The 14,455-nt window shown below is 45.7% G+C and overlaps 1 protein-coding gene across 2 annotated transcripts; it reads left to right on the top strand.

Moving 5' to 3' along the window:
• Positions 1-3,151: 3,151 nt before the first annotated feature.
• RSRP1 (arginine and serine rich protein 1) lies at positions 3,152-9,736 on the top strand. 2 transcript variants are annotated; one of them, XM_017534596.1, is made up of 5 exons: positions 3,152-3,355; positions 3,785-4,382; positions 6,127-6,278; positions 8,357-8,440; positions 9,282-9,736. In XM_017534596.1, exons 2-5 carry the CDS (start codon positions 3,851-3,853, stop codon positions 9,396-9,398), a joined length of 885 nt encoding a protein of 294 aa, XP_017390085.1. In that variant the 5' UTR covers positions 3,152-3,355; positions 3,785-3,850; the 3' UTR covers positions 9,399-9,736. The 2 variants fall into 2 exon arrangements, with proteins under 2 accessions (XP_017390085.1, XP_017390086.1); XM_017534597.1 differs by lacking the exon at positions 3,152-3,355 and having other exon boundaries at positions 3,783-4,382.
• Positions 9,737-14,455: the final 4,719 nt, after the last annotated feature.

The following is a 14,455-nucleotide window of genomic DNA, read 5'->3' as shown; positions in this document are numbered from 1 at the left end:
TAAAATGAGGAAACTGAGGCCAGTATAAGAAAATTAAATGCCAATTTATTCATCTCCCGGGTGAGGTTCCATGGTCCCCAGGAAAGGGGCCAGAGAAGTCTGGAGCGGCTTCCCAAGGCGTGGGGTTTTATAGCGAGTGAGGGTGTCTTGATTAGTTATGAGGGAACAGGACGTAGTCGGGGCAAGCTGCTATTGATAGGTAGGCGGGATTTCCGGTGAGCTGGCTGCCCAGGGGGAGAGGGACCTGGACGGGGCAAAATGCTATTGGGCAGGTTTTGGCGGGGCTTCTAAATTTTGGCAGGGTTTTTCAATGGCAGGCTAGTTGCTGAGTGCAGGGCTTGGTGCGGAGCGCAGAGAGGGATGGGCGTGTCTGAGCTCCTGGCAAGGCAACCGGCCTTACACATAGTGGTGCAGGTCTATAACCCCAGCTACTTGGGACATTGAGGCACAAGAATCGCTTGAACCTGGTATACAGAGATTGCAGTAAGGCCGAGATCGCACCACTGCACTCCAGCTGGGCATGAGAGCGAGACTGTCTTAAAAAAAAAAAAAAAATCCAGGGTTTTTCTGGTCACCATTTTTTAAGCACACATTTGACTGATACTGTGAACCGTCTAGAGAGACTCCTTCCATCCTTTCCTATTCATAACCAAGAGCCCAAAACTATCTATCAGGCCTCCATGTGCAAGCCCAGACACAGAAAGTCTAAAGTCCTGCCTGCCTTGGCTGATCCCACCCCCACCCATCCCCTTCTTTTCAAGGACCTGTCGCCTCGGCCCCCAGTAACTGTTGGGGAAATTAACGGCAAGGCCTCCGGGCCTCTCAAAACTCCCCACGTCTGGTATCAATTAGGCCAGCACTCCTTTCCACATTCTTATCTAATCATTTCCTCTTGTCCAGTTCACCTGTTAGGTCAGGACATCTTAGCAAAATTACCTGCCTCCTTCACTATTCCTGGGCTACAGCCACACCTCATTGCCTCCCTCTTTCCTGAACCCGTACCTCCCTGAGTAGCTCCCCTTATGTCCCCCTACTGTAACCCTAGGGTGTCAAACACCACCTTCCCATCTGTTGCTGCAAGTCACTAACCCCTCATCATCCCCTTAAAACCTAACCACCCTTATCCTTCCCAGCCCCAGTACCCAATCCCACAACAGGCTTTAAAAGGTATAAGCCTATTATCACCCGTCTATTGCAACATGGCCTTTTAATTCACCCTCATGCTTCTTCAGCATCTGTACACAAAGGCGTATACATGTATCCGCTTCCAAAGCCCAAATTTCTTCCCCATCTGTTATACTCTTTCACCAAGCATACACGCGCTCTCCCTGCCAACCGTATCCGGTTAACTTCCCAAACCCCAACCCCATCCACCAAACAGCTTCTCTCCTTCGAGGGTGTAGTTGCTACTTTCACCTCTGGATACCAGGTTTTGCTGCTCTAACTAAGCCACTGTATAAACTCACTAAAGAAAACTTATCCATTAGCCGGGTATGGTGGTGGGCGCCTGTAACCCAGCTACTAGGGAGGCTGAGGCAGGAGAATCGCTTGAACCCAGGAGGCGGAGGTTGCAGTGAGCAGACATCGTTCCATTGCACTCCAGCCTGGGCAACAAGAGTGAAACTCTGTCTCAAAAAAAAAAAAGAAAGCAAAGAAAAGAGAACTTATCCAACCCTATGAATCCTAAATCCTTTCCTTATGCCTCCTTCCGATCCTTAAAAACAGCTCTAAAAATTGCTCCCTCCCTAGCGCTCCCCAACTTGTCTCAACACTTTTCATTGTACACTGCCAAAATCCAGGGCTTTGCAGTTGGGATTCTTACACAGGAGCCAAGCCCACGGCCTGTAGGCTTTTTATCCCCACAACGTACCTAACAGTCCTGGGCTGGCCCTCATGACCAACGCGCAGCAGCAGCTGCTGCCCTAATACTCTTTAAATCCCTCAAAATCACAGGCTATGCACCATTTACTCCCTAGCTCTCACAACCTCCGAAGTTCTCCCTACACCTCACACACTTTCAGCCCCTCGCCTTCTTCACCTTTATGCAGTCGCCCCTACTACTTAAACCACATCTCAAAAAGTCTGTTTCTATGATTTTCTGTCTAACCGTGCTCAAATTCACTGGACTCATTTACTTTTACATGCCCTGCTTTTGTTTAAGTTGCCAGTTTACACTTTTCCTCCAGGCAATTACAGCTGATATTTCACTCTGCATCTGGCTCCCATTCTCTGCTCATACCCAGCTACAACCTTTAACAGCAGCAGCCCTTGCTGGTTCCCTTGGCCTTCAGGTCCAAAGCAGAGGGTGGGGAGACGATTAGCCGAGGCAAGCAGGACTTCAGACTTTCAGGCTCGAGGCTTGCATACGGAAACCTAACACTTTATAACAACAAGAAGTGTTTGAAACGCATCCCATTTGTAGATCCCTAGAAGTAAAATAGTCACCTTTGTTTACACTCTTACACCAAGCACAGTTTTTGGAAGAGATAATCTCAGACTTCATTCTTTCTCCTAGATTAAAAGTCAGTTGTCTTTATTTTGTTTCGAGCTAGTCAAAACATAAGTAAAACACCTTTTCCACGTTAATACTGCATTCCCAGGGATGTTCGGGTGTCCCGGGAGGGCGCGGTCTTCTTCCCGGTGGGGTGTGGATGCAGTCACCTTCTCCCAGCGCCGCGGGACCAGGACAGGAAGAAGAAGCCAGGAAAGGTACAGGGACGCTCAGCCCGGATCTGCGGCTTGCCAGTGGATGGCGGCTACCACCCAGTGGGCACCAGCCACTCAGACCGCCAGGGCTCCAAGCCCTCTCCAGCCTGCAGCCGTTCCTCTCCCTGCCCCACCCCCGCCCGGCACTAACATCCAGCCCCGCCCGGGCAGTGATGCCAGAGCCCCGCGGGGATATTCCATCTTTAAAGTTTTCTCGTGAGCCGGTGGATCATGCAATCATCTCAAATAAAAAAAAAAAAAAAAAAAAAAAAAAAAGCCAAGGGCGACGGGACACCCGGATGTACCAAGCACCGCCCTCTGGAGCCCCACTGCACATGCGCACCCTGTGGGCGTTGGCGCGAGGCACAGGGCGGGGCTTGGGGAGGGAGGAGGCAGGGCGGTGGTTGGGCGAGAGGAGAGCCACGCCCGCCGCAGCACCGTCTCTGCGCATGCGCCGGGACCAGCTTCTGGTACTTTCGGCAAGTCTGCTGACGTATCCTCTCAGTGAGCGTCCGGACGTCGGATGTGGAGGTTGTGGGATTCCTTCTTCGAGAAAAGGCACGAAAAGCCCCTTTTCATCCTACATTCCTAAAGGAAGGCGTCTGTTGGACCTTTCTTTCAGTCGTGAGAGAGGCGTCCACAGCCTGCGGTAAGTTTTCTGCTGACAGGGTCGACCTTGCAGTGGTCGCTCAGGAGTGAGGGTCAGGAGACGTGCCGGGCCCCACATTTGGGGAAGGCATCGTTTCGACATCGTTTCGATTCTGGGCTGCGGCGTCAGTGTGCTGAACGGAGTTTTTTTTTTTTTTTTTTTTTAAGATGGGGTTTCACCGTGGTGGCCAGGCTGGTCTTGAACTCCTGACCTCAGGTGATCCACCCACCTCGGCCTTCCAAAGTGCTAGGATTGCAGGCGTGAGTCACCGCGCCCGGCCTGAACAGTGTTTCTGGGGCTCGGCTCCCTTCGCGGCACCGCTGCCCGCGCGTTGGCTCCGCCTCCGGGAGGGCGGTCCTGCTGTGGCTTCCGGGCGGCCGGGCGCCTGCTTCCGGGACTTGATTTGTTTTTTTTCTCTTGCTTTTTTAGGAAGTCCTGAGTTGAGGCTTGCGGGGTCTTTTCCTGAGAAAGCGCAGGGTAAAGCCGTAGGTGAAGATGTCCAACTATGTGAACGACATGTGGCCCGGCTCGCCGCAGAAGGATTCGCCCTCGACCTCGCGGTCGGGCGGGTCCAGCCGGCTGTCGTCGCGATCTAGAAGCCGCTCTTTTTCCAGAAGCTCTCGGTCCCATTCCCGTGTTTCCAGTCGGTTTTCCAGGAGCCGGAGTCGGAGTTGGAGGAGCCGGTCAAGGTCCCGTTCCAGAAGGCGCCACCAGCGGAAGTACAGGCGCTACTCACGGTCATACTCGCGGAGCCGGTCGCGATCCGGCAGCCGCCGGTACCGAGAGAGGCGCTACGGGCTGTCTGGGAGATATTACCGGTCTCCTTCGCGGTACCGGTCCCGGTCCCGTTCCCGTAGCAGGTCGCGCTCCCGGGGAAGGTCGTACTACGGAAGAGCGTACGCGATCGCGCGGGGGCGGCGCTACTACGGTTTCGGTCGCACCGTGTACCCGGAGGATTACGGCAGATGGAGGGACAGATCCAGGACAAGGTCGCGGAGCAGAACCCCCTTTCGCTTAAGTGAAAAAGGTGCGTCACTTATCTTTCCATTTTTGATAATCTATGGCGACAGTATAAAAGGAGGCTAGGGAACCAAAATTGCCTTGTAGTTTCAGTATTCCCGAAATCTTTTTCATTGGAGGAAAGCGGGAGGACATTACTGTATCTGTATGTAAATGGACATCATTCTTTCCCTTTAAAGTTCAACTGGATGTTAAATGGCACAGAATGGAGGGAACCTATTTTCTTAGTGGGTGGAGCCTTTTAAATGTTATGATTAAGTTAGTTTCTAAGTTAATTATTGATTGGGAAGAACATCATGAAAACACGCCTTTGGCCGGGCGCAGTGGCTCACGCCTGTAATCCCGGCACTTTGGGAGGCAGAGGCGGGTGGATCAGGAGGTTAAGAGATCAAGACCATCCTGGCCAACATGGTGAAACCCCGACTCTACTAAAAAAATACAAAAATTAGTTGGGTGTGGTGGCGCACGCCTGTAGTCCCAACTACACGGGAGGATGAGGCAGGAGAATTGCTTGAACCCAGGAGGCAGAAGTTGCAGTGAGCCGAGACCGCGCCACTGCATTCCCGCCTGGTAAGGCAACATAGCAAGACTTCGTCTCAATTTAAAAAAAAAAAAAAAAAAAAAAGTTTTTTTAGTAGACGTTGTTATTGAACAAGATTGAATTGTCCAGTATCTTAAATGGCTTACCGGCCCGGGTGGCTCGTGCCTGTAATCCCAGCATTTGGGGAGGCGGAGGTGGGAGGCCACTTGAGGCCAGGCGTTCCAGATAGACCAGCCTGGCCAACATAGTGGAGACCCTGTCTCTACTAAAAATACAAACTATTAGCCAGGAGTGGTGGTAGAAATACACTTTGGAAGTGTATCAGTATTAGTTCAGTAGTTGTGATAATTGTACCGTATAAAGAATCTATTTTTTTTTGTTTGTTTGTTTTTTGGGACGGAGTTTCGCTCTTGTTACCCAGGCTGGAGTGCAATGGCGCGATCTCGGCTCACCGCAGCCTCCGCCTCCTGCGTTCAGGCAATTCTCCTGCCTCAGCCTCCTGAGTAGCTGAGATTACAGGCACACGCCACCATGCCCAGCTGATATTTTGTATTTTTAGTAGAGACGGGGTTTCACCATGTTGACCAGGATGGTCTCGATCTCTTGACCTCGTGATCCACCCGCCTCGGCCTCCCAAAGTGCTGGGATTACAGGCTTAAGCCACCGCGCCCGGCCCCATATAAAGAATCTATTGCAGAAAACCCCGGTTTTCAGAAATACACTTTGAAGAGAAAGCAAAGTAATAATGACGTTGATTGTTAACTAGAGAAAATTAAATACAATGTAAAAACAGACAAAATAACAGGACGTTCTCAGGCCTTTGGTCAGGAAAACTGAAATTGAGATAATTTAAGAATTTTATTCTTTTCAGTAGAGGTAGAGAATAGAATTTTCAGTGAATGAAGTTACACAGTTACCCCTCCGTTTCCTCGGGGGATTAGTTGCAGGACCAATATGGAACCTCTGCACACTTGAGGTTTCCAGTCTTTCAAATACTGTAGTACTTTGCCTGCATTTAGGAGGAGGAGAACATCCGTGTATAGGTGGACCAGCACAGCTCAAACCGGGGCAAACTTGCTTTACATGTTATAGAGCAAATGACTTAACATATTTAATACCAGAAAATAGCATCTTGTTTTGTAATTCTAAGTTCTCTTGGGGGGAAATATCTACCAGGTTAATGAGTATTTAAATTTATTTTTATTTTTAGATCGAATGGAGCTGTTAGAAATAGCAAAAGCTAATGCAGCGAAAGCTTTAGGAACAACTAACATTGAATTGCCAGCTAGCCTCAGAACTGTTCCTGTAGCCAAAGAAACAAGCCGTGGAACAGGTTTATCAAGTAATGGTGCAAAGTCTGAAGTAAGTATTCTAGGTTTGTCCTAACAAAACCTTCAGAAAGCCACTGTCGAATCTCATTAGCCATTATTATTTACCTTAGACTATACTTTTTGGAAAGTTTAGCTATAGATGTAAAACGTTGAATTCAGAGTAGCACATCTGAAACGTGTTGAATTCAGAAAGTGGAGATTAATGAACTTAATTGGCCGTGTGTGGTGCCTCATGCCTGTAATGAGGCAGATAGCTTGAGTCCAGGAGTTCAAGATCAGCTTGGGCGCAACGTAGCTGCGTCTTTACAAAAAATACAAAAATAGTGGCGCATGCCTGTAGTCTCAGCTGTTTGAGAGGCTTAGGCGGAAGGATGTTTGAGACCAGGATGCAAGGTTACACCATTGCAGTCCAGCCTGGGCAGCAGGGCGAGACCCAGTCTGAAAAAAAAATATTTTTTTGTTTTACTTTTTTTCAGTTAACACAATACTGCTAGTCTCAACGTTAATATATTGTAGTTGGTACTTTGGTGATTTGCCAGTTTTTTAAAGTTAGTCTTTAGAATATTTGTAGCTTTCATTTGCAGCATTATGTTCCCACAAATTTTGTACTGAGCATATACAGTATAGTTTATCTGCTTTATTTCTGTCTTATAGAAATCATGAATGTGGTCTGCAGACATTGATGAAGAAAATCTGTTGGTAATTGATACATGGGCTAAAGCATCAGGTTTAACTTGAAGTTTATGTTCACACACTGAAAGCTTAGTTCTTTTTGTTGATCCATGTGCATGCTAGAATTTGGGACAGGTACCATTTGCCTAAAGTATTAAAGTCAATTTTTAAATTAAGTAAAGGTACACATTGTCATGGTGGGGCATCTGTGAAATAGATGTCCCTTTCATAATATATGCAATATATTCCAGATGTTTTGAGAGATTACAGAAGAGGAGGCCTGCTTCACTTGCAGATAAGTTTATTATAATTCTCCAGAAATGTGCAGGATGTGCATTAGCAAATTGCACTGTACTTTTAAGTTATAAAGATAAAGATACTCTGTCTAGGCTGGGTGGCTCACGCCTATAATCCCAGCACTTTGGGAGGTCGAGGTGAGTGGATCACCTGAGGTCAGGAGTTTGAGAACAGCCTAGCCAACATGGCAAAACCTTGTCTCTACTAAAAATACAAAGATTGCAGCCAGGTGCAGTGGCTCACACCTGTAATTCCAACACTCTGGGGAGGCCAGGGCAGGTGGATCATGAGGTCAAGAGATCGAGACCAGCCTGGCCAACATTGTGAAACTCCATGTCTACTAAAAATACAAAAATTAGCTGGCCGTGGCATCACGTGCCTGTAGTCCCAGCTATTTGGGAGGCTGAGGCAGGAGAATAGCTTGAACCTGGGAGGCAGAGTTTGCAGTGAGCGACATTCATTGTACCACTGCACTCCAGCCTTGGGACAGAGTGAAACTCCCTCTTAAAACCAAAACAGAAACCAAAAATTAGCCAGGCGTGGTGTGTGCCTGTAGTCCCAGATACTGGGGAGGCTGAGGTGGGAGAATCACTTGAACCCAGTAAGTGGAGGTTGCAGTGAGCCAAGATCATGCCGCTGTACTCCATCCAGCCTGGTCAGCAGGGCAGAGTGAAACTTTGTCTCAGGAAAAAAAGATGCTAAGATATCTAAATGAACCTTTAATTGGGCCCAGATGTGAGTATGCTCAGTATTAGTAGACAGGGTCTGTCTTGTTCAAATGATTAGGGGCCCAACTGGCAAATGCCTTAGTTTCTTAAAACTAGGTATTTTCTGGTGTGGCTTTACTTTTCAAGTTAAATTGATTCAACCTGAGAAAACTGATTGAAAAATTGTTTTTTAAATTACTTAAATTTGCCAGCAAGGAAATAAATAATTATGGGAAGAGTGTCTTAAGCCTATTAAATCAGTTTTGTTAAGGGGAAAACTGTTTGTATTTAGGCTGTTAAATATATGGTTAGATCCAACTTGATTTTTGTGTCTACAACTAAATTGTATATACAATTAGCCTATTTTTTTAATACTGTACTTAGAAACCAAGGTTATGTGTTTTAAAATTATACTTTTTCTTAACCTGTCTAGCTGTCGGAAAAGGTAATAGAAGATGGAACTAGAAATCCCAATGAAAAATCTTCCCAGCAAAGAAGCATAGCTTTTAGCTCTAATGTAAGTATGTCCAAGCATTGATCACTCAAAAATTGGATTTACGTTGCATTTGCATCTTTGTGTTTTATATTTCCGTGGTGATAATTGGGGGACTACTGACACTTTAAATAGAATTAAAATCATTTGTTTTTGAGCCACTTTTACAAGTAACCATTATAATGGGTTCATACCGTGTCTTTCACATGAGTTTTGTTATTTTGCCATTGTTTTAAGTAGCCCCCACTTTTTTTATGTTGAGATATTTTAAAGGTAAATATTTAGAATACTCCTTAATCAGAATGTTTTAAAATAAGTTTCAAAAACAAAGACTCAGTCTTTATACCATGTATGTATCTGGTGTCTCCCCACTACCCCAGTATCTTTTTTTTTTTTTTTTTTTTTTTTTTTGAGGAGTTTCACTCTTGTTACCCAGGCTGGAGTGCAATGGCACAATCTCGGCTCACCGCAACCTCCGCCTCCTGGGTTCAGGCAATTCTCCTGCCTCAGCCTCCTGAGTAGCTGGGATTACAGGCACGTGCCACCATACCCAGCTAATTTTTTGTATTTTTTTTTTTAGTAGAGACGGGGTTTCACCATGTTGACCAGGATGGTCTCGATCTCTTGACCTCGTGATCCACCCACCTCGGCCTCCCAAAGTGCTGGGATTACAGGCTTGAGCCACCGCGCCCGGCCCTACCCCAGTATCTTTTTACGGTTTGAATCATGCTACAATTAAGGCCCACACTGCATTTGGTTGATAATATCTCTAAGGCCCATACATGGCATTATTTAATGTATTTTTTGTGAAAAAATATGTACAATATATGTGTTTGGAAAGCTGACTGAATTTATTTTCTTACAGAATTCTGTAGCAAAGCCAATACAAAAACCAGCTAAAGCTGCCACAGAGGAGACATCTTCAAGATTACCAAAAATAGATCAGAAAAAAAGTCCATATGGACTCTGGATACCTGTCTAAAAGGAGAAAAACTAATGGCTAAGTTTGCATGAAAACTGCACTTTACTCCAAGTTAGTGTTTCTAGCATTATCTCAGCCCTTTGAGCCATTTAAGGGTAATCCTGCATTTAAAAACCAACACAAAAAGATGTAAATACTTAATACTCAAATATTAACCTTTTAGGTTTCTCTTGCAGATATGAGATAGCACAAATGGACCAAAGGTTATGCACAGGTGGGAGTCTTTTGTATATAGTTGTAAATACTATTGCTTATGTAAAAGTGAAATTTTTTAGACACAGTATTGAACTGTATTGCTGTTTTGTATATTTAATAAATTTCTTGTTTTCATACTTAAAGTCTTTGTTGTATATATATGACCTAATGAGTCTTTACAAGGAGACATCTGTTGATTAAAGCCTTGTTAATCCCAAGTCCAAGGCTGAGTGGCCCTACCTGGGGTTTTGAGGACTCCTGAATCTCAAGTCCGTACGCTAGACCTGCTGAATTTGAAACTGAATTTTAACAGTTCTTCCCAATTGAAGTCAATACTTCAACTTGAAAAATCGCTTAAACTCTTAATTTGAAATTTCTTAGTGCTACTGTGACTGGGAAGGATCTTAAGCACAAAACATTTTAAGTGGGCATTACACTAAGAACTGGAAAGGCTAGACAGCTGGTCTAAATAAATAAGACCGATTTTTATAGGTAAATAGACTAATTTTTAAAGGTGGAGTCTTTGCTTCATCACCCAGGCTGCAGTGCAGTAGAACAGCCACAGCCAACTGCCACCTTGAACTCCAGGGCTCAGGCAGTCCTGCTTCAGCCTGTACCATACAGGCTTATGCAATCGTACCTGGCTAATTTTTTTTTTTTTTTTTTTTGTAGAGATGAGTTGGGTCTCTGTTAAGGCTGGTGTCAAACTTCTGGCTTCAAGCAATCCTGCTTCGGCCCTAAAGTGTAGTGATTACAGGCCTGAGCCACTGCCTGGCCTAAAATAATAGTTTGATCAAACGTTTTAACTTACTTACAAGGATATTTGGTTTTTGAAAGATGGCATTTTACAGAATGCCACTAGAGATCAGTCTCCATGGGTTTGTCTCCATAAATGGACCTGAGCTGTGCAACGGAGCATGGAACAGGAAAATACCTGTAATTGTGACCACTGCTGGGGAAGAGGGACCAGGGTGAATTTCCAGTAGCCATTGTCACCTTCCTTTCACTACATAGCTTGCAAAAAAAATTAGCATCCTACCTCTGAAGCTCCCAAGTTCAACTCTAGGTCAAGCCAGATGTACCACAAATTTCAAGACGACAATGACTCACGCGTTTGTAGCTAAGAATTTTAAGTCCAGTAGGCTTCACACATTAAATAGAAGACGAGTAATATACACATAAATGTGAAAACACATCAGAACATCTCTTTACAAATGACAAACTCGTGTTTGGCCAGGTGGCAAGTCTGAGCCGGCCTTGAGACTATGCATCCGTTTCCGGTGCAGTCTCCGTTCGTGCGTCTGGGCGCCGTGAGGAGGAGGTTCCTCAGGCGGGGGGGGCTCGGCTTCCCGGACAGCCCTGGCCTAGGGCCTCCGCCGTCAACCCAGCCTCACTGTCAGCGCCTCCTTCGCCCCCGGCATTGCCTCCTCTAGGACAGACCTAGCCGCAAACGCCCCAGCTAGTCATCCCCGGGCAAAGGCCTGCCACCCATCTTAGTCATCGTCTCCGCCATCCCCTGGCAACGCTTCCCCCACTTCCGGTAACAAGTGCAACCCCGGGGCTACCAGGCCGGCGCGCTTTTTCGGAGGTAACCCGGCCCTTCCTAGGGGGAGCTCTAGAGCAGAGAAGGCAGGCCCCGCCCCTGGCAGCCCTGGGCTGTGTCCGATTGGGCTAGGTCTGCGCAGGCGCATTGGGTGGAGAGACTTGGACCTGTGCAGGAGATTCCGAGGATGCGGAGAGCAAGGTTCTTCGTCAACCTGGGTGACAGAACTTATCTCAAAAACAAAACAAAACAAAACAAAAACCTGGAGGCAGACGTGTCCTCCTCCTTCCTCAGATTTCCTTAAATGCCTTTCTTCAGGGAAGCCGGCTCACGACTTGAAAAGTCAGTTTCCCCGTTACATCTCTTCATACATTTTCTTCTTTGCAGCACTTAACATAAACGTGATTAAACAAATGTGGAATTGCTTGTTTAATGTAGCTAATTTTTTTTTTTTTTTGAGACGGATCTTGCTCAGTGGGTCCAGGCTGAAGTGCAATGGTGCAATCTAAGCTTACTACAACCTACAACCTCTGCCTCCCGGGTTCAAGTGATTCTCCTGCCTCAGCCTTCTGAGTAGCTGAAATTACAGGGGCCCGCCACCACGCCTAATTTTTGTATTTTTAGTAGAGACTGGGTTTCACCATGTTGGTCAGGCTGGTCTGGAACTCCTGACCTCAAGTGATCCGCCCACTTTGGCATTCCAAAGTGTTGGAATTACAGGCGTGAGCCACTGGACCATGCCTAATGTAGTTCATTTAAATGAGACGTTTCTTAACCTCTAATAAAATGGCAAATATTTGGCCAGGCATGGTGGCTTACTCCTGTAATCCCAGCACTTGGGAGACTGGGGTGGAAGGATTATCTGAGGCCACGAGTTCAGGACCAGCCTAGGCAACAGAGCAAGACCCAGTCTCTACCTCCAACCCTGCAACTCCCCCAAAATTAATATGTTAGCTGGGCATGGTGGCATGTGCCTGTAGTTGCAGCTACTTGGGAGGCTGAGGTGGGAGGATCCTCTGGGAGACGAAGGTTGCAGTGAGCCAAGATTGCGCTACTACACCCCAGCCTGGGCAGCAGAGCAAGACCTTGTCTCTAAAAAATAAAAAAAGCAAATGTAGCAGAGTAACAGGTTGTTTTTTCTATGTTATAGATTATTTGATAGAACAATCTTACAGGTATTTACAGTCTTTAAGAATATAAAAATGTCAATTATAAACCAGGCATGGTGACTCATGCCTGTAATCCCAGCTACTCAGGAGGAAGAAGCTGAGGACGGAGGATCACTTGAGGCCAGGAGTTCGAGACAAGCCTGGGTAACACAGTGAGACCCTGTGTCTTTTTTTTTTTTTTTTTTTAAGAGACGGAGTCTTGCTCTGTCACCTAGGCTGGACTGCAACCTCTGTCACATGGGTTCTAGTGATTCTCCCGCCTCAGTCTCCTGAGTAGCTGGGACTACAAGTGCATACCACCACACCTGGCTAATTTTTGTATTTTTAGTAGAGATGGGGTTTCACTATCTTGGCCAGGCTGGTCTCGAACTCCTGATCTTGTGATCCACCTGCCTCGGCCTCCCAAAGTGCTGGGATTACAGGCATGAGCCACCGTGCCTGACCAACCCTGTCTCTTAAAAATAAAGTCAAATTATAAAATTATTTTTTAGTGAGATCACATCAGAATTACAGTTTTTGAAAGTCTTACTAGGCTTACATACTCTAAGTAATTAGGGAGCGCTTAATAAAGGGACTGCTTACAAAGTTGTAGACTCTAAGAAAAACCAAAGAGTGAAGCATGCCAGGAATAGCAATAGGGGGATCCATCACTACTACTGTCCCTAAAGAAGCAAAAGAAGGCAGCAGCAATGGGAACCCAGAAGGTGAAGGGATAAAAGTCTTTAGACAGAAGTGGTGACTACAGAAATATACCAAATCCATAATCCAGCCAGAAAATAAACACCTTGACCTCATTTCTTCCAAACCTCTGCTCTTCCACAGGTACCATGCATTGGCAGGACCCAAGAACGTAGAGGGCAGGAGTTTACTGATGCAGTCCGTTCAGGCCAGCACTCAGGGGCACAGAACATGGAGACCAGTGAAGAGTGGTTCTAACAGGGCAGACAGAAAATATCTAGCACAGTTTTTGTTTTTCAACAAAACATGGCTACAATTAAAAAAATTGGAGTCTTATTTTTTTCTTTTATTTTTTTTGACTCGGTTCCAATCTTTCAAATTATATTTGTACATAGTTATTAACAAAGAACAGAACAAGTGATATGTCTAATTGAATTTTTCTAGATGCTGGAAGATCTTCCATCCTATGTGCTATTCTTACAATGTGACATTGGCACTTCTTCCATCTAGAAGTAGAGTCTGTGTCCCTAATCCTTGAGTCTGTGACTGTGGAGGGAGTGACACTGTGTGAATTCTGAGACTAAGTCATAAAAAGTGAAATAGATTCCACCTAGTTCTCTTGGGATACTTGTTCTTGAAATCCATCCACCATGCTTTGAGGAATTCCAGGCCAATGCAGAGGCCAGGTGTGGGTGTTTAGGCAGACAGCCAACATCAACCACCAGACTTCTGAGTGAGGAAACCTGCACAATGATTCCAGCCCCAATCCCTAATCTGACTGCAACTGCATGAGAGACCCTGCGCGAAAACCACCTGGCTGAACCCCACCAATTCTCAGAACTAGGAGAGATAATAATAAAATAATATTTGTGTTAAGGTACCAAGTTTTGGAGTGATTTGTTATGCCACAAGAGATAAATGATACAGTTCAGAACAGTTTTTTTCCATGAGCCACACTCTTGCCCTGTCGCCCAGGCTGGAGTGCAGTGGCATGATCTCAGCTCACTGCAACCGCCTGCCAGTTTCAAGCGATTCTCCTGCTTCAGTCTCCCGAGTAGCTAAGACTACAGGTGCACGCTGCCACGCCTGGCTAATATTTTGTATTTTTAGTAGAGATGGGGTTTCACCCTGTTGCTCAGGCTGGTGACCAACTCCTGAGCTCAGGCAATCTGCCCACCTTGGCCTCCCAAAGTGCTGGAATTACAGGCGTGAGCCACTGCACCCGGCCCAGTTTTTAAAAATCACACAAATTATATTGCACAGAAAAGCAAGGTTGAAAATCATGTGAATATTCTTAATATATCCTTATAAAATTAGCTGTTGAGCAATTTTTACCACACATAATATTCTTTCCTTTCTGTATTCCTTCTCTTTTATCACTTCCAGAAACTTCTTTATTTAATTATGAATATTTACTTTTTTTTTTTTTTTTTTGTTGGTGTGTTTCTCTTTTGCCTCTTTTTTTTTTTTTT

The sequence above is a fragment of the Cebus imitator genome, unplaced genomic scaffold (assembly GCF_001604975.1).
Source record: "Cebus imitator isolate Cc_AM_T3 unplaced genomic scaffold, Cebus_imitator-1.0 Scaffold87, whole genome shotgun sequence".
NCBI classification, from domain to species: Eukaryota; Metazoa; Chordata; class Mammalia; order Primates; family Cebidae; genus Cebus; species Cebus imitator.
Note: the sequence above shows the minus strand (reverse complement) of the source record. Positions and strands in the feature narration are given on the sequence as shown.

Bases quoted from the DNA above. Each gene is read 5' to 3' on its own strand.
- RSRP1 (XM_017534596.1), top strand. From the start codon at position 3,851: ATGTCCAACTATGTGAACGACATGTGGCCCGGCTCGCCGCAGAAGGAT. The intron at 4,383-6,126 runs GTGCGTCACTTA...TTTTATTTTTAG, and splicing joins CTTTCGCTTAAGTGAAAAAG to ATCGAATGGAGCTGTTAGAA. The intron at 6,279-8,356 runs GTAAGTATTCTA...TAACCTGTCTAG, and splicing joins GTAATGGTGCAAAGTCTGAA to CTGTCGGAAAAGGTAATAGA.